This window comes from Callorhinus ursinus, unplaced genomic scaffold (genome assembly GCF_003265705.2).
Source record: "Callorhinus ursinus isolate GAN/ISIS: 27379988/994484 unplaced genomic scaffold, GSC_fseal_2.0 scaffold13, whole genome shotgun sequence".
NCBI lineage: Eukaryota > Metazoa > Chordata > Mammalia > Carnivora > Otariidae > Callorhinus > Callorhinus ursinus.
Window position 1 is genome coordinate 3,139,800 of NW_027397075.1, and position 24,817 is coordinate 3,164,616.

Sequence of the window (24,817 nt, forward strand, 5' to 3'; positions counted from 1 at the left end):
GCTACAAATCTGTGCTTCCAAATAAAGAGCTGAAATGGGGAGGGGAAACGGGGGTGGGGGGTGCAAGTAGGGGTAGGCATGGATACACATCTTTCCACATGTGCACATATGTGGGCATCTTTACAATCATATAACACAGAGAAGGCAGTCTTTCAGGATACACACCAAACTTTTATCAGTAGTTATCACTATAGAGGAATGAGAAATTGGGGGGTAAAGGTTAAATTTACTTCATATACTTCTAAGGACCTTGTTTTGTTGTTTTCCACAAAGCTCATAAATTCATGTATCACCTGTATCATTTTTTTAAACAATATTTTAAGCTGCTTGCAAACTTAACCCTATTAAATCAGGGTTTCTCAACGTTGGCACTGCTGACATTTGGTCCGTCCTGTGCAGCCTGATAGGTAGTCCAGCTTCATTTCTGGCCTCCACTCACTAGATACTGCAGCACTCCCCCAACCCCAAGCAGTAGTAACAACCAAAAATGTCTCTAGACATTGCCAAATGTCCCTGGAGCCACTGTATTCAATCAAACCAGTTTATAAATTGTCTCCCTCAAAATTTGGCCAGAATTGTCAAATTCCACTTATAATTTATAAAAGAGACAGCTCTCGGGGCGCCTGGGTGGCTGAGTCATTAAGTGTCTGCCTTCAGCTCAGGTCATGATCCCAGGGTCCTGGGATCGAGCCCCACATCGGGCTCCCTGTTCAGCGGGGAGTCTGCTTCTCCCTCTCCCACTCCCCCTGCTTGTGTTCCGTCTCTCTGTCAAATAAATAAATAAAATCTTTAAAAAAAAAAGAAAAAATAAAGAGACCAGCTCTTGCTCATGTGGTTAATCAAGGCTGCTCTGGTTAGTGCAGTCCTGTGGGCCACACTAACTCCTTCCCATCATAAACCACTAGAGTAGTCTCTCTTACCTTATCATACAAGGGGATCATAAAGTAACCATTATTAGGGGCACAGTCTGTCTGGTATTTCAAAGTCCCATGCTTGGTATACAGCTTTATCTAGAAAGCAAGGGAAGAAGAGAAGTCATAAGAGAATTAGCTATGCACATTACGCCAGAATGCATTCAGTTAGTATGTTTGCTGAGGACCTACCACATGCTGCTATTAACACCAGGCATTAGGGACAGAGAGAAAGACAAAGTATCCCCAAAATAATATGATTAGATACTTTTCTGGTTAGAAACCATCTAAAGACTACCCCCAAAAGTCATATTTTTCAGGTTATTTTTAGTGGCTGTCTCTACATTGTTTCTATCTATAACAAATTTTAAAATCGCTGTTAATAAGGTGCTTATTAAAATGCAATCCCCAAGCCCCACTTCTGTTTCTAAGCTAGAAGGTTGGGGTGAGGGCCAAGGATCTGCCTTATTAACCCCAAATGATTCCCAATACTTGGGAGTAACACTCATCCAGAAACTTTCAATTTTCTCTTCTATTTTCATTCCTGGGCAAAAAACAAATCAAAAGACATTTCACGAGGATCTCTAAAGCTCTTGCATCCTGGACATTTCCAAATGCAATCCGTTAACTTTTTAAGATGTTCAAGCAAAGTCTGGGTCTTCTATGTACTGTGCGACCTTGGGCAAGTCATTTAACCTCCTGAGGTCCAGTTTCTTCAGCAGTAAGGAAAGAGAGATTCCCTTTCCTGGTGATTATACAGATTCTATGCATATTAAGCACCTGGCAGAGAGCACGACTCAAAAAAAAAAAAAAAAGAGTAGTATTCTTATTATTTTACTATATTACTGTGTTGCGTTACTAACATCTCTCTGCCTTTACTTTTCTCCCAGAGCCCCAGGAAACTACAAGCTGCAAAGAGCCTTGCAAGGCACCTTCTGAAACCTCCTGTGCCCACACACTGAGAGGCAATCTAGAAGGTGACAGGGGCACCCCAGCAGAACCTAGGGACCTTTGCCACTGCCAGTGGGTAGATTCACTAAACACATGACTTAAGATCAAAAACGGCAGAGAAGCCACAGACGGGTCTTGAAGGTGGTAACTATCTTCTTTAGGAAATACACCGTACTGGGTTCTGCTGCTTCTGTCTCAACCCCATCCTACAGGAACAAAAACTGGGATCTGGAACAAGGCCAGGTGAAAGACCTAGCCAATCTTGTGGAACCGATTTTCAACCACATTTGCTGAGAACCTCAGCAACCAGATTTGTAGAACATACTGGTTTAATCCTTCACTGCAGCCCTTCAACTGCCAGAACCGGAGAGGCTCAAATGTGCTTTCAGTCAGCCTTTGGGGTCTTAGTCCCCCCACAGTCCCTTCTCTTTGGCATCTCCTAGCCTCTTCCTTTTTTCTCTTGCAAACCCGCTCCTCCTGCCCCATCATCAGTACCCTCCTAAAACAGAGGCCAGCGCTCCGTCAGGTCCCTTCCCATCTATGCTGACAAGTGACCACCCTCTTCACAGAAGCTTTCTGGGTCACAATCCCACTGGGTTGATAATCATGTAACTGCATGGGGCTTTACAACTTAATAAAAAGACTTCTGCACAAATCTCTAGCACAATTCCAGTAACTACCCAGTAAGGCAATCGGGGCAGCTGCCAACGCTCCATTCACAAAGGAAAAAGGAGTCCCCAAGGGAGGAATGGGGGAGATTAAAAAATACAGTTTCCCAGGCCCCAGAACTGCCAATAGAGATGAACTGGGTCAGAATCTCTGGGATGAGAATCAATGCCTCTAAAAGCGTCCCTGAGGGATTTTGAAGAGGAGTGGATTAGAACCTTTGGGGGCTCCAGGTTGTGGGGCTAGGGGATAATAAGGCTTGCAGTCTCTAGGTTCTGGAACACGGCTTTCAGAAAATCTAAGTTTCAGGGGGTCTGAGTTTTGAGGATCGGGGGTCTGGGTCCTGTTGAGAGTGGGTGTTAAGAGATCTGGGGCCTGGATTCTGGGGGACGGTCAGAGTCCCCTATCATCTTGGGATGTGGATTCTGGGTCTCTGGAGTTTGAGTTCTGAAGAACCTGGGGTCCTGATTTGGGGTATCCTTCGTTTTGAGCGACCTGATAAAAGTTATGAACCACCAACATCGTCACCAAAAATGTCCCTCACGCCCTCTGCGCGCACACCTCTAGGCCCCCAACCCCACTCCGCAGCTGACCCCACGACAGGAACCTCCACCCTACCGCGACACGGAGGGGACGGGATGGTGGAGGGGCCGTGGAAAGCGGCCCCTTCGAGGAGGCAAGGACTCCTAGAATGTGGAGCTGGTGGCCACCGCCTGGCGGATGAGGCGAGGCCACCGCAGCCCGCACAGGTTGAGCGACTGGTCCAGGGTCACACGACGAGCTCCGGCCCGGGCCGCGGGGTTGAGCGCTCACCTCGATGAGCGAGTAGTTGATCTCCACGTCCGACTTGACGAAGCCCCCACAGCCCACCACGATGTCCTCGGAGCCGCGCGCCGGATCCACGCCGCTCAGCAGCAGCACCACAGCGGCGGCCACCGCCACCGGCCCCGGCGGCCCCAGGCCCCCGCACGCCCGCATGGCCCGGCTTCTGGCGCCCGAGCCGCCGCAGGCCTCCCGGTCCCGCCCCTTGCTCCGCGCGCGGCCCGCGGCTTCCTCCTCCGCCGCCGGCTGACAGCCCATGCCCCGCCCCCCCTGCCGCGCGTGCGCGCTCCGGCCTCAAGCCCACCGCCCCAGACAAGTTAACCACGGCGCATGCTCAGCCACAAAAACGAGCTCATTTGTGCCCTCTGGAGGCCTGGAGGTCTCCGCGCACCGTGTGGCGGGTGCAGTTGCAAGGTGCCCAGTACAGGCACAAACTCCAAAGTTGAATTATACTTTGGAAGTCAATATTGCCGAAACTGGAAATGACGAAAGACTGTTGATCGAAGTATCCAACAACTTTCCCGAATCTTTTTGGCACGTATATTTCACAGACGATATATAATCTCAAAAACCCTTTAGGAATTTAAGTTGGTGCGTTTCTCTGTGATAAATGATCAATACTTATTTTTTTAAGATTCTATTTATTTATTTGAGAGAGAGAGAGAAGGAGCAGGGGGAGGGGCAGAGGGCGAGGGAGAACCAGACTCCCCGTTGGGGCGCCTGGGTGGCTCAGTTGGTTAAGCATCTGCACTGGGCTCAGGTCATGATCTCAGGGTCCCGGGATCGATCCCCACATTGGGCTCCCTGCTCGGTGATCAATACTTTTTAAAAATCAATACATAGGTCATTTAAGTCAGCATAATGTTAAAAAAAGGACATTTAAAACCTATTTATTTTATTTTCTTTTAAGATTTTATTTATTTATTTGACAAAGAGATAGAGAGCACCAGTAGGCAGAGCGGCAGGTAGAGGGAGAGGCGGAAGCAGGCTCTCCACCGAACAGGGAACCTGATTTAGGGCTCGATCCAAGGACCCTGGAATCATGACCGGAACAGAAGGCAGACGCGTAACTGACTGAGCCACCCAGGTGCCCCCAAAACTTACTTTAATCTCAGCTCTAATAACATTTGTATAGAAACACATTTGGGGGTTTTCCTCCCATAAGCAAGAAATCAAGCAGTTAATTTACTTTGCATTGTCTGGGACCAGAAGCATGAGTCGTCGGAAAATAAGTTCAAATCTCAGCATGTTGTGTTTTGTCCCAAGACTGAATGCATACTATGACAAAAACTGAATTTAACTGCATGTCACCACATCAAAATGGACAAAAATTGCTTTTCTGACCTGGTACTGGAATTCTTCTCTTTTGTCCTAAGAAAGAAACAAGTGCTTTGATAGTTTTTGTATTTTGTTTCTACATGACCAGGTAAGAGAAAATTTCCCACTAGTTGTGACTAAGACTTCAGCAATATACAGCTACAAATCACAGAGAGCTTAAACTACGCAACAGTCAAAACTTTGATAATGGCTACAATGGAATGATACATCCACTGAGGATCTCAATCGTGAGCACATCTGATTTCAGTCTCTCAGTCTGCATTCTCAAAATACAGTGGCGTTCTCAACTCTTTGGTTTTAAAGAGAAACAAGTTAATGGGGTTATTTACTTATTTGTTTATTTTAGGGAGGGGAGAGGCAGAGGGAGAAGGAGAGGGAGACTCTCAAGCAGACTCCGTGCTCAGCGTGGAGCCCAATGTAGGGCTCGATCTCATAACCCTGAGATCATGACCTGAGCTGAAATCAAGAATCAGACGCTTAACCGACTGAGCCACCCAGGCACCTCTGGGGTTTACTATTCATAACTACAGTTGAAACCGATCCCCTTTCTTCTCCCTAGCATGAATCCCTGGTTTGTCTCGGCAAATCCCCAGGGGGTTGAAAGCCACCAATTAGGAAATGCTGACCTGTGGAAACTTCTTACCTTACAGAATAGGAAACCGAGGAAGGGGGTGTGTGTGAAGGGACTTGTCTAGGGCTCTGCAACGCAGCCATGTACTGTTCAGAGGACTGGAAAGTAGGCTTTGGGATGCCTGAGTTCTGTTCTCGGCTCACCCAACTGATTTCCTCTGTGTTCTTCCTCACTTCCTGAATTTTCCCCCTCAAATTTCCACCATTCCCCTCAAATTCATCTTCAAATATACAATAAAATAAAGCACTAGGACTGTGGCAATGCCATTTGGAGGCGGGATTCCAGAGAGAGAGGGCTCAAGCCTCCCCCTAATTTCCATCAGCCTCCACCAAAATCACCTCAAATAAACAGACTTAACTTATAAATGTAAACAGCAGACCTGCCACCTTCAGCTTCAAAACTGAGTTTCTCTTTGTGTCCCTGCTCTTCCAGAAGACCCAGGCAGGACAGCTGAAAGGCACCCTCCCAGACCATGGTTAGGGAAACCCAAAAAGAAAGGGGGAACCCACACAGTGGAGGGCATGCAGGAGGGCAGGGGTAAAAACCTGCAGAGAAGGGACAGGGCAGCGTGGGGAGAACAGATGATGTTTGTCTGAAGAAGCTGTCTTTTCATTTCTATCGTGAAAGGAATGCATGCTTGTGGCAGAAAGAAAAAACAGAAAAGGAAAGGAAAAAGAAAAGAAAATTAGGATTCCCATGATCACTGCTGCAGTGCATTTCCATTTCTCATCTATGCATATAGGTTACATAAGGGTTTTTCCAAAAAGAGCTGCTGGCTGGGAACACACACGATTTGGCTTCCTTCACCACCTTCCCCAACCTAAGTATATACTTTTTTTTTTTTTTGGCAAAAAATATCATAGCCTTTTTTTTTTTTTATTTTTTTTTTTTTTTTTTTCATTTAGCATGTAGCAGCCATCTTTCCATATTATATTTCTGATACGGCACTGGGATCCCCCTGCTTAGTAACCTATGCATGAAATAACACCACTAATGCTAATAATCGCTAATTCTTACTGAGCATTTACTGTGTGCTGGACACTGTGCTAAAAACTCTATTCATTATCTGAAAATCTCCCCACAGTGTTCATCCCACTTGTTGCGGGCCTGGAGGGTTTTACCGGGATACCAGCTGCACTTTCTGGGGCTCCGGGATCCCCTCCCCCCCCCTCCCGGCGCCGGCCCGGGCCACCCAGAGCGTCCGCTCCGATCGCCTCGACTCACCCCTTCACGCCCCACCCCGGCCGCGCGGCGGGACCTTGCCCTGGGCTTGGCAATCCCCGAGCTCAAATCTCCGCCAAGCCTGCCAGTCCCCGCCCCTTCCAGGACCCGGAGCTTGGCCGGGGAGGTTGCCCAGGGACCGACCGACACACTGCGAGGCGGACAGACAGACGGGCACCGGGAGACGCGCCATGGCCGCGCCTGCAGAGCCCTGTGTGGGACAGGAGGTAAGTGCCCCCTCCTGTCCTGCTCTCCTTTTCCGGGCTGGGTAGATCTCTCCGACAGCTCTCTCAGGCGGCGATCCTGGGGAGGGGAGAGACCCCCAAATTCTTAGCCAGAAGAACAGCGACCCGTTTAACAGATCCTGCCTCCGCCCTAGACCCCAGCACCGCTAACGGGGCCTCCAGACCTCCATGCTGCCGGCGGGCTTTGACCTCGATTTGCATAAAAGCTGCAGGACCCCCGCCTCTCGGGCTGGCTTCCTCTTTTCATCCAGGTTCTTAGCAAAGGACTCTGGGGAGTGACGTTCAGGGGGTGGGAGTGAGAGTCGCCAACTCCCAGGATTTCAGGGGCCAGGGAGGTAAGGCAGTAACAATTGCTGATGTTAACTGAGGGCTTACTTTGTGCCCAACATCCTGCTATGTGCTTTACTGGTATTAACCCATTTGATGCAACCCTTAGAGGTAGAATCTCTTCACACCGCCCCTCCCCTTTTCCGGGAAGGAAACTGAGGCACAGGGCGGTTGAAGTTCCCAGTGTTGGCCCGTGGTGAAGTGGGGAGCAGTCAAGAAAGATAACCGGCACCTCCGCTTTCCACCTGGATGACAATCACCCAGACCATTTACTTTCTGGGCCTCCGCTTCCTTCTGTGCAAAATCAGTATGATAGTTGCCTCTACTTCTTAGCGTTGATGTTATTAGCATTAAAGGAGTTGAGAATTCCAAGGTACTCCAAAAAGTGCTTGGCCCATTTTCACGTCAATGTTGGGAGTCCAAAAGGTTGGGGCGCCTGGGTGGCTCAGTTGGTTACGGGTCTGCCTTCGGCTCGGGTCATGATCCCAGGATCCTGGGATCGAGCCCCCTCATCAGGCTCCCTGCTCAGCCGGGGAGTCTGCTTCTCCCTCGCCCTCTGCCCCTCCCCCTGCTCGTGTTCTGTTTCTCTCTGTCAAATAAATAAATAAAATCTTGAGGAAAAAAAAAAAAGGAGGCCAAAAGTTTGCCTTGCCCCCTAAACAGGTGAGTTTGGGACCCCTGCATTGTACCATTACCAGGGTGGCCCTTGTGTTCCCTCAGGTCTGGAACTGGACGGAGCCTGAGCCCACTGCTGCCCACCTACTGAATGTGTGCTTCCTGAAAACGGCAGGGGTCTGGGTGCCCCCTATGTACCTCTGGGTCCTTGGCCCCATCTACCTCCTGTACCTCCACCGCCATGGCCGAGGCTACCTCCGGATGTCCCTGCTCTTCAAGGCCAAACTGGTAACTGCTGCTTCTGGGAGCCAGCCTCTAAGCAGACAAGGGTTGGGAGGTGGTGGGGGGGAGCAGGCTGGAACCGGGCTGAGACCCCTGAAGTGGACATTCCTCCTTTCGAGGAACACACAGTGTGGGGACAAGAAGGGGAACCTGTTCATCAAACAGAGCAACACTCCAGAGGCTACAGAGGAAAAACTCTGTGGAACAAGATCCGCCTCACACAGATTTCGGGATAATAAAATCCACGCGTCTGCAGGCACCCACATCTGGACCCTCGTACGTTCCGGGCCAGTTTATGAACACCATCGCCTGGCATTCCCCCAGGGTGTGCAGTGTCTACTCCTGGGATCCACGGGGTGCTTTTAGGATCGTGCTGGGATAAACTTTTTAAGTTTTTTTAACAGTCACACGTTGATTTTCATGCTTCTCCACTGGCAGTTCTAAAAACCAGTGCTTAAAATTGTAATGTACTTGTTTTCGCGTGTTACAGAAACCCTGGCTTTCCACCTGTGAGCCTTTCTACTCATCTGCCCCTTCTCCAAACTTCTACAAGAATGTCCTTCAAGGTTCATTTATTCCCATAACACCTTGTTAATTTTTCTCCTATTGCTGACCACCTGTCAAGTGGTTGCACGCTCTTCCTTAAAGGGCCAGAGAGTATATATTTGAGGCTTTGAGGGTCATGTGGTCTCCACCCCAACTATTCTGCAGCAGGAAAGTGGCCACAGGCAACAGTGAATAAACAGACATGACTGTGTTTCAAGTAACATTTTATCGATAGTCACTGAAATTTGAATTTCATATACTTTTCACATGTCATGACACATTGTACTTTTTTTGACTTTCGTTCAATGATTGAAAAGTGTCAAAACCAGGGGCACCTGGGTGGCCCCATCGCTTAAGCACTGGACTCTTGATCTCAGCTCAGGTCTTGATCTCGGGATCGTGAGTTCAAGCCCTGCGTTGGCCTCCACGATGGGCATGGAGCCTACTTAAAAAAAAAAAAAAGGAAAGAAAGAAAGAAACATGTCAAAACCATTCTTAGCTCACAGGTGATACAAAAACAGGCAGCGTGTCAAACTCAGCCTGCCAGTAGTAGTTTGAGCCCTGCTTTGGACTAACTGAGGTGCTTACAATAGTTTCTTCAATGCACCCAGGTCCTGTCTTCTTTCTCACCTGCGTGCACCGCGTCGCTTTCTCTTGTTCAAAAGAGACACCACCGCATCTTAGAGAAGGGTCTAGAGACATACCGGTCCCAGCAGAGAGTTTCTCCTTGATTTAATAGGAGGACTCAAAAGGGACTCGAAGATAGTGGAACTTTTTCACCTGCTGAGCAAATGTCGCTTCATGCCCCTTCTTCATACGTAAGGCATCTCTCCTGTGCACTCTTGGTGCACCCCACCGCACCCCTGCATTTTGGGAAACACTGGGTTGGCTCAGACCCCTGTGGTGCATTATTTATAGGACACTTACAGGTCAAGATCCATCTGCAACAGCCCTTCCTGCTTTTTCTTAAGCATCTTTTACATTGGCACAGTTAAATTATAACACCGGCACCTTAACAGGTGCCTCATCCAGAGCCACTGTCCAGTTGGGCACGGGGTCACTGTCCAGTTTGCCATCACTTTTCTTTTTGCCCACCAGCCTTATCTAAGCCTGTTTCCCAGGTGCTTGGGCTCGCCCTCATAATCCTGTGCACCTCCAGCGTGTCTGTGGCTCTTTGGAGAATCCAGCGGGGAATGCCCCAGGCCCCAGAATTCCTCATTCATCCCACCGTGTGGCTCACCACGATGGTAATGATGACCCAGGCTTGCTGGCCTTGCTTCTGGCTGTGGCTTTTTCTGCCCTGGTGGAGGGTGTGGGGCAGAGCGGGGCTCCCTTTCTCCCTCCCCACCTTAAGGGGCCCATCCTGACTCTCCTGTCCAGAGCTTCGCCGTGTTCCTGATCCACACAGAGAGGAAGAAGGGGGTCCGGGCATCCGGGGTGCTGTTTGGATACTGGCTGTTGTGCTTTCCCTTGCCAGCTACCAGTGCCGCCCAGCTGGCCTTGCAAGGGGTAAGTGGAGGCCCGGGAGGACCGATGTGGCCGTTTCAAGCCTTGGGTCCTGTCCTTCCTCGTCCCCTTTCCACACAGGACTTATTGTCTAAACAGAGACACACACCACGGTTGCTTAAACTCCAGCGATGCACAGGTGCACCCATCATCCCATACATTTTTCTCGGACACAGATTCCCACTGCCAGACAGGCGCATGTCACACACTTTACCTGCACCCCCGACACAAACCTGTATGCCACCTTCGTGCATCTCACAACCACAGACTGAGACACACACACCTGCACACAGCCATCCACGTTTGCCGCCACCCAGTGTATCTGTGCCTTCAAGCTCCCACACGACTCAGGCCCACGTGTCCCACATTCCCACACAGCACATCTATTCACACATCTTCCCCGCCCCCAACCGGGGCACAGGGACATTGCTGGTTCACAACCGCAGGAGCTTCCCGGGTGAAATCTGAAAGTGGCCCCGTACACAGAGGGCAAGGACAGATGAAGGGAGAGGCAGGGCGCTCCAGACGGTACGGGGCAGGGTTAGTAAGCAAGAGGACTTATGAGGCTTGTCCCAGGTGCTGCAAGACAAGTAGGTCTCTGCACCCGCCTTCCAGAACCTTCAAGGTTTATAGAGTCCAGGGTTTCTCAACCCCAGGACACAGTGGGCAAAAAGAGATGGGTGGCGGGAGCCCATTCTTGCATTTTGCGGTGTTGAACAGCATCCCTGGCCTCCGCCTGCTAGATGCCAACTGCACACACACACACCCCCCCAACTTATGGTAACCCAGAGTGTCTACGGACATAGCCAAACATCCCCTGGGGACAGATTTACCTCAGTTGAAAACTGCTCGCGTAGACGGCATGCCCACCCAAGACATCTGATCGGGAGACCCACTGCAACAGGCTGTAGATCATCATTTCTCGAGCTAAAGGGTTGCTCCATCCTGCTCCTGAAGGGAAAAGGCAGAGGAACACCATTCGGTCCTTAGGGACAGATTTTTACAAAGTAATCTTTGTAACTGAGTTTGTAACTGATGGGAAAATTCCACAGGCCATCCACTGATTTGTGAAAAGCGAGGGTCCCAGAGCTGATGGACAAAGAGCAGAAATAATAATATCGTGACCTCACATGCTCTGGAGTCCCAGCCCCGCACCAGGCCCCAGGACAGGCTCTTTACATCATGGCTTCATTGGGTTCTTGCAAGAAGGCCTTTGTGGTGGATTCTAACAGTCCCGTTTTATGAGGAAACCAAGGCTAAGAATTGTGAATGGCTTCCTTGAGGTCACACAGCCCAGGAGCGCAGAGCCCAGGTCCATCTCCCCCACCCGATAGAAACAGTAGTAAAAATAGCAGTATAGAGAAAGTGGGCCATAATGTACTTGGAATATCAAATTATCTACTCTCTGCAAAAAAACAAAAACAGAAGGGTATAGAAATCCAGTAGAGGCATTGCAATTTGAAACTAGGGCTCTTGTTTTAAGCCACAAAAACTCAACTCACACTAGCTTCAGGCAGAAAAATTCCAAAGGAATTTATTAGCTCATAAATGGGGGATCTCCTGGCCTTAGCTGATCCAGGTGTCCAGATGACACCAGATCTCCATTTCTCTGTCTCTTGGCTCTGCCATGTTAGCTTCGCTCCCCAATGGGGTGGCAAGAAGAGCCACCAGTTGCTCCAGACCTATGTTCCGCCAGTGTAGCAAACCGGATGGAGGATCTCCCGATGGTTCTAGCTCTCATTCACCCAGTGTGGGTCCGGCATCCATTCCTAACGCAATCACAGTAGCCAGGGGACTGGAACATTCTCCTTGATCAGACCTCAGTCACCTGCCCAGCCTGGAATGGAGTCAGTTCTGCATAAACCACATACCTGGGCATGGGAAAACAAATTAAGGGGCTCTGACTTGGAGGGGCAAAGGACGTCAAAGCAATCATGGCGTGGCGTGACAGCAAAAGCTCGTGGTTTGGATCAGGTCCTCTGCGTGCCCTTGAGCAAGGTGCTGTCGCTTCTCTGAGCCTCGGTCTCCACGTGAGTGAACAGAACAAGGAAACTCCAGCTGGGGTCAGGGTAGGGAGGGACTTGATGAAACAATGCCTATGAAGACTGCTGCTCAGGCTACGGACTTCAGCATTCCAGCCTCAATGGGACTTCTGCTTTCCCTTCCACAGGGCTTCCAGAGCGACCCCTTCTACCACCTCTCGACCCACCTGTGCTTGGCAATGGTGGCAGCCCAGTTTGTGCTGTCCTGCCTTGTCGATCACCCACCCTTCTTCCCTGAAGACCCCCAGCAGTCTGTAAGTTGCCGTGCCTCCAACCCAGTGGCTCCCTTGTCCCTGTTCCACTTCTGGTCTCGGTCTCCCCATGGGACAGAAGGGAAGCTAGGCTAGAGCACAAGCCTTTCATAATGTTTCATTCAGTCTTTCATTCAGCGGAATGAGCATTGTATATCTACCCTATGCCATGGATCGGCCCACTTTTTCTGATCAGGGCAAGAGAGACGATATTTTAGGCTTTGTGGGCCATATGGTTTTTCTGACATTCAACTCTGCTGTTGCGGTGCGAGCCTGGCTATGTTCCAATAAAACTTTATTTGCAGAGACAGGCAGTGTGCCAGATCTGGGCCAGGGGGCTGCAGTCTGTCAGCCCATGCTCTGTGCCCCAACTAGGCGCTGAGGACCTAGCGTGAACAAGCAGATGCAGTCCCCGTCCCCATGCGGCTAACAGCCAAGTCCAGGAACCAGACGTTAACCACATGAATTCTACAAACACGTGCGAAATTACAACTGGGGCCCTGCAGGAGGAATTCATGGCCCACGGAAAGTTGACAACAGGGAGCCCTGAGCTAGCCTGTGAAATCAGGAAAGAATCCTCTGAGGGAGGGATCACTTCAAAAAAGAAAAAAAAGCTCAGCTATGTGAGTAATCAAGTGAAAACTCTGGTAGAGCTTTTTTTGTTCTAGGAGAATGGAAGAAAAAAATCGAAAATTGATAATGAGCCATAATGGTAGGATATGGTGACATAGGCAGTCTTGTGCCCTATTGGTGAAGGGTGTAGGCGCATGGGAATTTTCTGGAAGATCCCAGGACGGATCCCTCTGCATCTTCTCGCTGTATTCCCTGAGGCATATTGTCAAGGATGTTAGTGTCTGTGTCATGCATGCTCCTGCTTTGAGAACTTTTTGGTCTCAGTATTAATAACAGCTGTTCCTCTGGGAAACAGTTCTTGGGGATGGTGGCAGCCTTGTGGCATTGTCCCTTTTCGCCTTGCCTGCTAGGAAGCACCAAGCCCACTGGTGTCCACCTCCGACAAGTAGGCGGGGCATGTCAATGAGCACTCTCAGTACCGAGCTCGTGGTCCGTTCATCCTGTCTTCCTGACCTTGGTTCCTTTGCCTTACGTTGGCCATGGAACATGAGATCGAGTCCTCTCTCCACCCCGACTCTCGTCTTTACAGAACCCATGTCCAGAGGCTGAAGCTTCCTTCCCCTCCAGGGTCATGTTCTGGTGGATTTCTGGGTAAGTGAAGTAGCAGGAAAGGGGCTGAAGTGGTGCCCCCACCTCCTGCATTTGCTGCCCTTATTTGTCATCCCAGCTTTCCCCCCGAGACGCTTCCCCCCAAGCCTATGGAGGTCAGCCAGGCTTTCTTCCTCCCAGCCTTGGTGCTTCTCTGGCAGATTTCAGTGTGCCCGATATCCACATCCCATTCCCATTCCTCCACTGGAGTGAGGTCTGGGTTTGAGTCCTGGCTCTCGCTCTTAGCCGGCCCATATGGCAAACCTTCAGAGTCTCAGTTTGCCCCTCTGGAAAGGGGAACAACTCTACCTTCATTAAATGTAAATTGCTTACTGCTGGTACACAGCAGGTGCTCAACAAAATCGTATCAAATTACTTGGCTTCATGCATTCCACCAACAGCTAAGAAGCCGTCGGCCACACTGCGGTCAGATCTTGGTAGCACCTGGATTTGAATCCTCGCCCCACCACTTCTGGGCTGTGTGACCCTGGGCAAGCTACTTAATCTCTCTGCGTCTCAGTCCCTGTGCCTGTAAAATGAGGATAATAATAGCATCTACCGTGCAGGGTGGTGAGGATTAAGTGAAATAAGTCTTGTGAGGCACTTGGCATAGTGTCTGGCCCCTAATGAGTATTGTACAAAGTGGTTGGTAAATACACAAAGAATAGGATGCTCTAGGGGGTGAGGAATGGGTGGGAAGTACATGTAAGTTTGCTAACCAGCTCTAGAGAGGACCTAGCCCTCTGTCTCCCAGACATGGCATTTATGGACCATTCTTCAAGCTTTTTGCCTTATCGGGGTATTATTTTCCTCTCTTTATACTTGAGGTCATTTTTCTGGAAATGAACTCACTTTTTCTACTTTCACAAACTTTTTTGGTTTTTTAATTTTACTTTATTTTAAGATTTTATTTATTTATTTGACAGAGAGAAAGCACAAGTAGGCAGAGTGGCAGGCAGAGGGAGAGGGAGAAGCAGGCTCCCCGCGGAGCAGGGAGCCCGATGTGGGACTCGATCCTAGGACCCCGGGACCATGACCTGAGCCGAAGGCAGACGCTTGACCGACTGAGCCACCCAGGCGCCCCTTCATAAACCTTTTTAAAAGGAAACTTTCTATCACTGCGAAGTTGGACAAATCTATTAAATCACTTGCCATGTAGCTCTCCGGCCCCCAAAATTCCAGTGAAAACCAAGCCATGTTAATAACTTCTAGATCAGCACTAGATTGCCTGGGTTTGCCCTGAGCTAAACAAAGAAAGGAACTGGGAGGGGCGCCTGGGTGGCTCAGTTGGTTAAGTGTCCGACTCTTGACTTTGCTTCAGGTCATGATCTCAGGGCCGTGAGATCAAGCCCTGCGTCGGGCTCTGTCCTGGGCATGGAGCCTGCTTAAGATTCTCTCTCCTTCTCGGTCTGTCCCCCACCTCTCTAAAAAAAAAAAAAAAAAAAAAAGAAAGAAAAAGGAACTTGGAAAGTCTTAGACGGGGAACTAAGGACCAGCACCAAACAAGACCTTTTCCTTGGTATTATCAGAAAGATCACAGAGACCTGAGAAGCAACACTCCCGCTACAGAAGTCTATAGTAATTAATTTCTTGTCTATGTGTGTTGGTTCGCGAACTGGCCCCCATACCTGGAGGGCAAGGAGAGACTGAAGAAAGAGAAAGGCCATTCCTATTGGCAGGTGGCAGCTGTAATAAACAAGGGAACTTATGAGACTTGTCCTGGGCGGCCACAAGACGAGGAGATCTCTGCACCCTCCCCGCCAGAATCGTAGTTTATGCGGAGGGCTCAACAGGGTTCAGTCCCATCTCCCGTCCAGCTGGTCTCGACAACACCTTGCTCTCTCAAGGCTGCTTCCTTACAATGGCAGAGTGGGCAGAACATCCATTCCAACGGGACAACCAGAGGTCACGTGCCCTCCATGACCTCCTCCGTCACTGTGCCACCTCCAATCATCTCACGTACTCGTCTCAAATGTGGGGAAACTCTCATTTTTCAAGGGAGAAAACTGAGGTCTAATGATGGGAAGTGACTTGCCCAAGGTCACAGACCTGGTAAGTGGCTTCACTTGACAAACCTTTTGCCCTGTGTCAGGAAGCGAGAATACAGAGGAGAATAAAGGTAAATACTCTTGGTCTCCTTGGAGCTTACCATTCAACGGTAATGGAGAAAGACACTCAATAAATAATCAGACCAAAAAAGTAAATCATAATTGCAGCAAGCATTATAGAGCAAAGCTCAGGGAAGGAGTTTATAACGGGGAAAGCTGAGGGTAGAATTCAGGTGTCCAGCTCCGGACTTCTGACACCTAGGGAGGTTTACTTCCCTTGCCATGCAGGTCGTCCCTTGTTTAAGTCACTTAATCTCTCTGGGCCTTTTTTTTTTCCCTCATCTGTGAAATGGGTCGGTAGTTATCACGTGAGATTTAATGAGATGGTCTTTGTAAACTGGGAAGTGCCCCACAAATGTTAGGTGGGGTTAGGTTAATTGCTTTCATTTTCCTGAGGGGCCAGCAGAGGTGCAGAGGGGTAAAGTGACTTACTCAGGGTCACACGGCCACCAGGTCAGGACCTTGCAGGGGGAATGGCCTCGGGAGCTTGCCCTGCTGACCTTTCACAGGCTGGTCTGGAGGGGCTACAGGAGGCCACTGGGGCCAGAAGACCTCTGGTCGCTTAGCAGAGAACACTCCTCAGAAGAACTTGTTTCCCAGTTCGAAAGGGAATGGAAAAGGAACTGCCGTGCGGCCCAGCGGTGAGTGCGTGAAAAAGGAGAGCGCGGGCCCCATGACTGGTCAGCAAAGTTCATCATCTGGCCCCAAATACAACCCCCGACCCTACTCTGGGCTCCAGTGCCATAGTCCCCTACCTGACAGCCCATCCCACTAAGCAATAACTGACTAGGGTCAAGGGACGTTTCCTCCCAGAGAGCTTTGCAGGCTCTCGAAGGACACAGCGGGTGCTCCTCGGGGCCCCCAGAAGGAAGCCTGAATGGAGGGATGGCAGGCAGGAAACAGGCGGGGGGCGGGGGTGGTGGGGAGTGGGGAGAGGAGGGTTGGGTGGTGGTCCATAACATGCATGCAGCGACTTACTACTTAGCCTGAGGGATTGGTTTCCTGGTCCTCGGTTTTCTCATCCGTTCAATGGGCATGCCATTAGGCCCTGGCTCATAGCTCATGCGGGAGGGGAAAAAAAAAATGATCTTGGAAAAGAATTGAGTGAATACCTCAAAAATGGTAAAAGCTCAAACAGTATCCGTTATCCAAAGGATTTCAAGCTCTTTCTAGTCCTGTGCACTCTGCCTCACTCCTGCCCTCTGTGACATCTCTGGAAACTTCTGTGGTCCCCTCTGACTCTGAGGAACCCAGTCTGGGAACCTCTGGCCTACAGAAAAGAGCGGTCAACATAGGATTCATTAAACGTGGGTCAAATGCAGTCTTGCCATTGCGTAGTTGATGGCCTTGGACAAATCACGTGACCTTGGTGTTTCAGGGGACAGACAAAAGTGACTTAGCTCTGTGGGAAGAGTCACGGGGCTCTCCTGTATACTCTAGGATTTTGGGTGGTTGTGGTAGATAGCTGAATCCTACAAATTAGAAAAAGGGAGAGAGAGATGTCTATTGGCTCACATAGTTGAGAAGGTAGTCTAGCTTCAGGTGTGGCTGGATCCAGGAACTTGCATAATGTTCAAATTCTTTCTCTCCATCTCTCAGCTCAGCTGATGTCTGGGCCATGGCCCGTCTCATATCCTGCTGGTGTAGCAACCCCTGCAAAATGAGCGTCTCTCCTAGCATCCATATAGAAAATGCTAGGGAAGGCCCCTGATTGGCTGGCTCCAGTCGTGTGCCAATCAGGGACCAATACCATAGCCAGGGTCAGGCCCCCATACTTGGCGGTCCCTTCAGGGCCACAGTAGGGTGATTGTGCAAAAGGGGTAAATGACATGAGCACATCAAAACAGCAACTCATTCTCCAGGCATATCTTGCTGTCCTGCCCCTCCACTCATACAAGATTTTTAAGTGGCAGAATTCACTCAAAAGGACCCTCAAGGTCCTGCACACTCTCTCCCAGCTGTCACCTCCCCTTGGGGCATGAGAACTTGGGGCAGAAACATTCTTCACAACAGTTTAAGAATCCGTAGCAGTTGACAGAAAGAAAGGAGGAAGGCATGGCCAGACTGAGATCCAGCTCAGTTATTTTCGGAGCTGACTGATTACACATGGAGAGAACTTTGGTTTTATTTCCAAAGTATTTTGCAATTCTGGGGGGAAGGGAGAGGACGTCATCCTGACAAGTCAGGAACAAGCCACTTGCCGACCAGATGAGGTTCACAGAGGTATGTTTGGTCCACGTGGTGTTTACTGTTGTTTTTTGGGACTTTTTTTTTTTTTTAAGGTGCCAACATTTAAAACATTGGAGACTTCATGTAAAAATCTGGAATTCTGGTCTCTTTTAAGGCAGGCTGGCAGGGGATGCCTGGATGGCGCAGTCAGTTAAGCATCCGAATCTTGATTTCGGCTCAGGTCATGATCTCAGGGTGGTGAGATCGAGCCCCGCGTTGGGCTCTGTGCTCAGCGGGGAGTCTGCTTGAGATTCTCCCTCTCCTCTCCCTCTGCCCCTCCTCCGCTTGCACTCGCTCTCTAAAATAAATAAATAAATCTTTAAAAAAATGAAAAAATAAAGGAGACTGGCAGTGCCAAGTCACATCCCTAAATGGAAACAAGGGAGTGGATCTGGGTAACAGCTGCCCCAGTGGACAGGGCACACGCTCTTTGCTTTGCCACAGTCCGCACCCCGCCCTTTTGTTCCCCCAACTTGGACCCTGGCCGCTCACTCACATCCCCTGCCTCTCCCTGTGGTCTTGTGCAAGCCCTGCACTAAAAGGCCTTCGGTCCAGAGACCAAAGACCAGACGCCAATCTAGAGACCTCCCCACGATGGAACGTGAGACCCGCTGGGAAGGAGGAAGCCGGCAACAGAGCCTGCAGGTTGAACACAGTGATTCAGAATTCTGGGGGGAGCAGCCAGAGCAGAATGGCGCGAAAAAAACCCGCTGGAAAGAGACCTTCATAGTCATCTCCTGGCCCACCCCATTTTACAGATGGAAACACTGAGGCTCAGGAGCGAGGGGACAGAGCAGGCATTTGAATCTCAGGCTCCTGGCTGTCCACCAGACCAGGTTGCCTTCCTTCCTTCCTTCCACACATCTTTACAGCTTTATGCACCGGGCACGCCTGTTAGGCCCTTGGCACCCGTCACACAACTGTTTTTTTCCCAGTCATTTGGCAAGTATTTATTGAGCGCCTACTGCATTCAGGAGCTGAATGTGGGGAAAATACAAGCGAAGTCTACCCAAGACAAATACATAAAGATGAGGGTTGGAGAGGGTGAGCGTGGCTTTGAAGGCAATGAACTAAACGGGCCAATGGGGAGAGGTGGCCAGGTGACAAGAAGGGGACATCTTTTTGGCATTTGAGACCCAAATACCAAAATGTTTGTGGGCGGCAGGCCATGCCCTCCAGAGACGCCAACCAAACAAGAAGCTGGGCCGTGGTCAAAGAGGTGCTCTGTGCTCCATGAATTGAGATCTGGGCTCAAATCCCTGCTTGCTCCTCGATGTGTGACCTCAGGCAGTTGCCACCCGCTCTCAGAGCCTCTGTGTCCTCCTAGGTACAACGGGGAGCCCATGACAGCCACCAGGCAGGGAGGGTAAGAAAAATCGATAAGCTGGTGCAGGTAAAGCGCTGATCCCCGGTCCCAGCTCTGTAAACAGGCACTGAAATTACTGCTAACCCCGGAGGTTGTGGGTGCTGGAAGGAGCCCAGAGAGTGGTACCAGCCCTGTCCTTTCATGCATGAGGACACAGAAGCCCAAAGAGGACAGTCGTCTGCCCCTGGGCTCTCAGCAGCTGAGGACCTGCCCTGCTGGGTCTCCACCACCACCACCAACCCCCCTCCCCTCACCGAACCTTTCCCCAGCTTCCACCTGTGGTTTCATCCAGACCGAGAACACCAGGGCCACAGACATCAGCTGTGATTCTAAACTGGTTCTAGACCAGCTCTAAACCACCTCTGGGCTAGCCAGTTGTGGGAGGGAAAAGGGGCAGCTTCCTCAACTGCTTGCAAGGTGCCTGGGCTCTGGAGGCCCCGAGCGGGGATCAAATCCCAGTGCTTCGGCTTCCCCGCTGCGGGCCCTTGGACTAGTTCCTTCTAAACCTTTATCTCCTCATCTGTGAAATGGGCATAACACCTCGCCTGTCAGCTTCTTCGGAGGACTAAGGCGTGCCTGGCACACAGGAGGTGCTCAGTGCATGTGCATTCCCATCACCAGCCGTAGCGCCTTAGGGCTGCCCACCTGCCTGGCCTCTCCCCTGCCCAGTTGTTTCACAAAGGAGTCCTCTGGGGGACGGAGAAGAACAGGTGAGGGAGCAAAGCTGGATCCACACCCACTCTCCCCCTTGCCAGGAGGACGGTCCTGTAATGCCTGGTCTTGCTGGACGCTCAGCTGCCACCTGTAAGAATATTTAAAATACCACCGATGTGGTGTCTGGTGGGGGCCTGCTTCCTAGACGGCTGTGTCCACGCTCTGCCCTCACTTGGCAGAAGGAGGAAGGCGCTGCCTGGGGCCTGTTTTATCAGGGCACTAATCCCATCCATGAGGGCTCCATCCTTGTGACCTAATCACCTCCCCAAGGCCCCACCTCCAAATACCAGAACACTGGGGGTAAGGTTCCCACAGATGAGTTGGGGTGGGGCGCTGGGAATGCAAACCTTCAGTCTGTTGCAATGACCCAGAGCCAATTTCTCCTGTCCCTGAAGGTACACCAAGGCGAGAGCAGCTAAAAGGAAAGGAAGCTGTGGTGTAGAGACCCCAGAGATGGAGCCCTTGCTGAAGCAAGAAGGGAGCCAGAGGGGCCCGCTGCTGAGAGCCATCTGGCAGATGTCCCGCTCCACCTTCCTCCTGGCGACCTTCAGCATTATCATCTGTGATGTCTTCAGGTTCTCTGTCCCCAAGCTCCTCAGGTGGGTCCAGGCCTTGGGGGCTCTGCTGACGCTGGTGGTCCCTTCCTTAGTGGTGTCCTTCCAGAGCTGGGAGTGGGTGGGGGGGGCATCATCTCTCCTTCTGCCTCTGCCTAGTCCTCCAGAGCTCAGGGCCCTGGAGCATGGGTGAAAAGGCTACTGAGGAAGGGAAAAAAAAAATAAGAAAGTGACAAACCTCAGGGAGAGAAAATGAATGAACTCTAACCTGACTGTATCAGTTAGTGTTTGCTGTGTAATAAAACAGCCCCAAAGCGTTTTATTTTATTTTTTATTTTTATTATTTTTTTTCAGATTTTATTTATTTGAGAGAGAGAGAATGAGATAGAGAGAGAGCATGAGAGCGGGGAGGGTCAGGGGGAGAAGCAGACTCCCCGCTGAGCAGGGAGCCCGATGCGGGACTCGATCCCGGGACTCCGGGATCATGACCTGAGCCGAAGGCGGTCGCTCAACCAACTGAGCCACCCAGGCGCCCTGCGTTTTACAACCACGTCTCGTGCTCGTGATAACGTGGGCCAGCAATTTGGGCTGGGCTCCCCTGGGCCGTTCTTCGTTCCTCAGTCGGGTTCACTCATGTGCCAGTGTGGTCAGCTGGGAGGCTGGCTGGGGACTGGCTGGTCTCAGATGGTCTCAGCTGGGACAGCTTGGCTCTGCCCCACATCCTCTTTCACGCTCCATATGCTCTGCTCCAGCTGTTCTTTGCAGGGCCCTTTGGCAGGGCTCGAAGACTAGGACCAAGAGCTGCATTTTCTCTTGACGCCTCAGGCTTGGAGCTGACACCGTCTCGCCTCCACTGGGTTTTCTGGGCTGAAGCTGGTTGTACGACCAGCCCAGATTCAGGGAATGGCATATTTGTTTGCTGCGGCCGCCATAACAAAGGATTATGGGCTGGGCGGCTTAGAAAATACACATTTATCCTCTCAGAGTTCAGGAGGCTGGAAGTCCAATATCAAGACTGATTATATCCGAGGCCTCTCTCTCAGTTTGCTGTGTCCTCACGTGGTTTTTCCTTTGTGCGTGCATGCCCTCTGTATCTCCTTGTGTGTGCACATTTGCTCTTAGAACGACACCAGTTAGTTTGGACTAGGGTCCCACCCTAACAGCCTTATTTTAACTAAATCCCTACCTGAAAGGCCCGGGCTCCAAATACAGGTGCATTCTAAAGTACCAGGGATTAGGACTTAGCACAGGTATCTTGTGGGGACACAATTCAGCCCATGACAGGTGGAGATAAAACGCCCACCCCTTGGTCGAAGGAACAGCAATCAGGTTGAAAATGAGTGCGTGCAGAGGGTGGGAGAAACCATTGCAGCCGTTTTGGCAAAGCTATCTACCACGCCGTCTGAGCCTCCACACCTTGCCAGGCTCAGGCAAAGGCGACAGGCACGCGTGCTTTCTCTCACCACTTGTACCCTCCCTCTCTCAAAAGCCTTTTTCTAGAATTTATGGGCAATCCCACGACCCCGGCCTGGAAGGGGTATCTCCTCGCGGTGCTGATGTTCCTGTCTGCCTCCCTGCAATCGCTGGCGGAGCAGCACTTCATGTACAGGGTCAAGGTGCTGCAGATGAGGCTGCGAACGGCCATCACAGGCCTGGTGTACAGAAAGGTGAGCCTTAGGGGAGAGGGGTGGGTCTTCCCCATCCCCCCAATCTTGTCCCAATTTATATATAAACATTCTAGCCAAGAAGAGTCATGTCATATCATCTGTGTCTGAAAATGCACTCATTCGTTACTTTACTCATTCCTAGTCGCTCTCACTACACTCTCACCTCCTTGGTTATTTCCCTAAGACCTTGAGTGACCTGACCCTGGGACCTCTCCAGCTTTTTCACATCACACACCTTCTCTCTTGCTCAACCTACTCCAGCCACAAACATACCAGGCAACCTCCCACCTCAGGGCCTTTGCACTTGCTGTTCCTACTACCTGGACACACTTTCCATTTCTTTTCATGTACCTACCTTCCCCTCGTCCCCCCATGAGGAGAAGGGGCTAATCTTGGGGCTGTGCAGAAACCAGAGAGAGGTGGGCTGTCAGCTGTGTTACTAGGCAACACTGCTTATGGTAAAAATGACTCCCGACCTATTGGTAAACTCATTAGGGCTGAAACTTATGTCAGTGGAGTACGAATACCTGGTGGGGAGCCATAGCTTTGGGCTTCTCTTGGTGCAGTGACTCTTATCCCCTCGGGAGCCCTGGAAGTGAAGCCCACAAGACAATCCGCTATAAGAGATTTTGGCTCCTGTGGGGTCTGGAGCACCGGAGCCAGGGCGCCTCAGTCCCCATGAGTCTCCTCTCACACCTGCGCTGTTCCCTGGGGGAGAAGCGGAGCCGAGGGAACAGCTCCTAGAGGGCTGCATGGGCAGATCCCCAGACGGCCTGCCTGCTGGGTTTCAGACCCACATCTCCCCACCAAGGGCACCCGAGCTCAAGCTTAGGGAGGCCTTCCTCATCTCTGGAGAGGTCAGACCCCGGCTCTTCCTGCCGGGCTGCCTCCGCCTTAACCGCATTAACCTTATTTTCTACATCCAATGCTTTGCTATCAGGGGCGTTGGCAACCTTGGAGGGACTGTCCCCCGGCCCAGGCCTAGCCAGTTCCTAGAGGTAGTAAATGACTCACTGGGCGCATGCTTTTCACGTGCCAACCAACCAATCCTGAACTTACACTCCCAGTCGCCCCCTTGATGATGCTCTCAACACTCTGGGCCACCACACACCTGCCGTCTTCACCCAAGGGCCAGGTACGAGACCACGAGGGACAGGTCCTGGGTCCCAGAGCCCACAGAGATTATTCAGACGAGCCAATCCTGCTTCCCCTGCTTGGCCCTTCCTTCCTGTGAAAATCACAATAAAGGCCCTGGCCCATAGTCTACCTTGCTAATAGGTAATAATAATAATGGTAATAATAATAATAATAAAATAATTGAATAATATTACTGAATAATATTTTAAAACATTTCTTCCTAACACTCCTCGTAATTGTCATTAAAGAATGAGGTATGGGGCACCTTGGTGGCTCAGTCGGTTAAGCGTCCAACTCCTGATTTTGGCTCAGGTCATGATCTCAGGGTCTTGGGATCAAGTCCCGGGTCGCTCCCTGCTCAATGGGGAGTCTGGTTCTCCCTCTGCCCCTCTCCCGCTCATGCGCAAGCACGTGCGCGCGCGCGCTCGCTCTCTCTCTCTCTCTCTCTCTCAAATAAATAAATAAATCTTTAAAAAAAAGAGAGAAGAAGAATGAACTATGTAAGTCTTTATTTAATTTTCCTTCCCAACTCAAACTCTGCTCCTGGGAGAACAAGCCACCTGCCTCTGTTGTTCACAGCTATATTCTTAGTACTCAGTTCACGATGAGGTCCACTGTTAGGTACTCAATAAAGATTTGAAGGGTTTTTTTTAAGGTTTTATTTATTTATTTGACAGAGAGAAAAAGAGAGCGCACAAGCAGGGGGAGCGGCAGGCAGAGGGAGAGGGAGAAGCAGGCTCCCCACCGAGCAGGGAGCCGGATGCGGGGCTCGATCCCAGGACCCCGGGATCATGACCTGAGCCGAAGGCAGACGCTTAACCGACTGAACCACCCAGGCGCCCCTGAAGATTTTTTTCTTTTTTCTGGAGATTTTCTACTCATTCATTCGGGCTCACTCCTTCACCCCCTTACTTCTTCCCTCACACACTCAGCAGAGAGGATTGCAAATAGAACCTCACATTCAACAGGCTGGCTGGGGTCCACTGGGACCCCAGGGCCGGGGCACATCTGAGGCTGCTAGAGAACCAGGCTGGGGTGTGAGGGGCACATGAAATGCCCACAGGGCTTGGTCTGCCGCCCTGTCTAGCTCGTGCCTGGCCTTGGCCATATCCCAGATTCCAAGCTTGGCCTGGCCTTCCATAAGCCCTCCAACTTTGGGCAAGTTGGTCAGTTTCTCTGTGCCTCGGTTTCCTTGGCTCTAAAATGGGGTCATTCTGCATTTCACTGATTCTCGTCTCATTTATTTAACCCTTCTGAAACCAAGATGTGTCTCATGTGTTTTAAGTTAATTGCATTGATTATTTTTTCCCCTTAGTGATACAAAAGTTGAGCGTTTTATCCACGGCATTGCAGATGGAATGAAATGCGGCGGGCCCTGCTCCATCTGGCTGGGGGATGTGCTCCATCCCAGAAAACGATGACACTCCTCGCTTAGCACAGGGCCTGGGACGTAGGGAGCGCTCAGCA

At 50.7% G+C, this 24,817-nt stretch overlaps 2 protein-coding genes across 4 annotated transcripts in view; one reads left to right on the forward strand and one right to left on the reverse strand.

Annotated features, from left to right (window-relative positions):
- LOC112811441 (BOS complex subunit NOMO1) overlaps positions 1–3,609 on the reverse strand; it is a 54,499-nt gene extending 50,890 nt beyond the window's left edge. The window contains exons 1-2 of the mRNA XM_025855523.2: positions 3,342–3,609; positions 921–1,010 (exon numbers count right to left, since the gene is read on the reverse strand). Of these exons, the coding sequence (XP_025711308.2) occupies positions 921–1,010; positions 3,342–3,608 (357 nt within the window). The 5' untranslated portion in view covers position 3,609. The remainder of the gene's footprint in view (positions 1–920; positions 1,011–3,341) is intronic.
- Positions 3,610–6,583: 2,974 nt separating this feature from the next.
- The window catches only part of ABCC6 (ATP binding cassette subfamily C member 6), a 46,451-nt gene continuing 28,217 nt past the window's right edge, over positions 6,584–24,817 (forward strand). Inside the window, exons 1-10 of one of the 3 annotated variants that reach the window (XM_073899455.1) lie at positions 6,584–6,767; positions 7,833–8,015; positions 9,677–9,802; positions 9,936–10,064; positions 12,232–12,357; positions 13,517–13,578; positions 16,193–16,324; positions 19,240–19,278; positions 20,388–20,591; positions 22,036–22,213. In XM_073899455.1, the coding sequence (XP_073755556.1) occupies positions 6,732–6,767; positions 7,833–8,015; positions 9,677–9,802; positions 9,936–10,064; positions 12,232–12,357; positions 13,517–13,578; positions 16,193–16,324; positions 19,240–19,278; positions 20,388–20,591; positions 22,036–22,213 (1,215 nt within the window). In that variant the 5' untranslated portion in view covers positions 6,584–6,731. Of the gene's footprint in view, positions 6,768–7,832; positions 8,016–9,676; positions 9,803–9,935; positions 10,065–12,231; positions 12,358–13,516; positions 13,579–16,192; positions 16,325–19,239; positions 19,279–19,829; positions 19,989–20,387; positions 20,592–22,035; positions 22,214–24,817 lie in introns of those variants that run through there. The other 2 variants (XM_025855611.2, XM_073899456.1) reach the window with 2 other exon arrangements.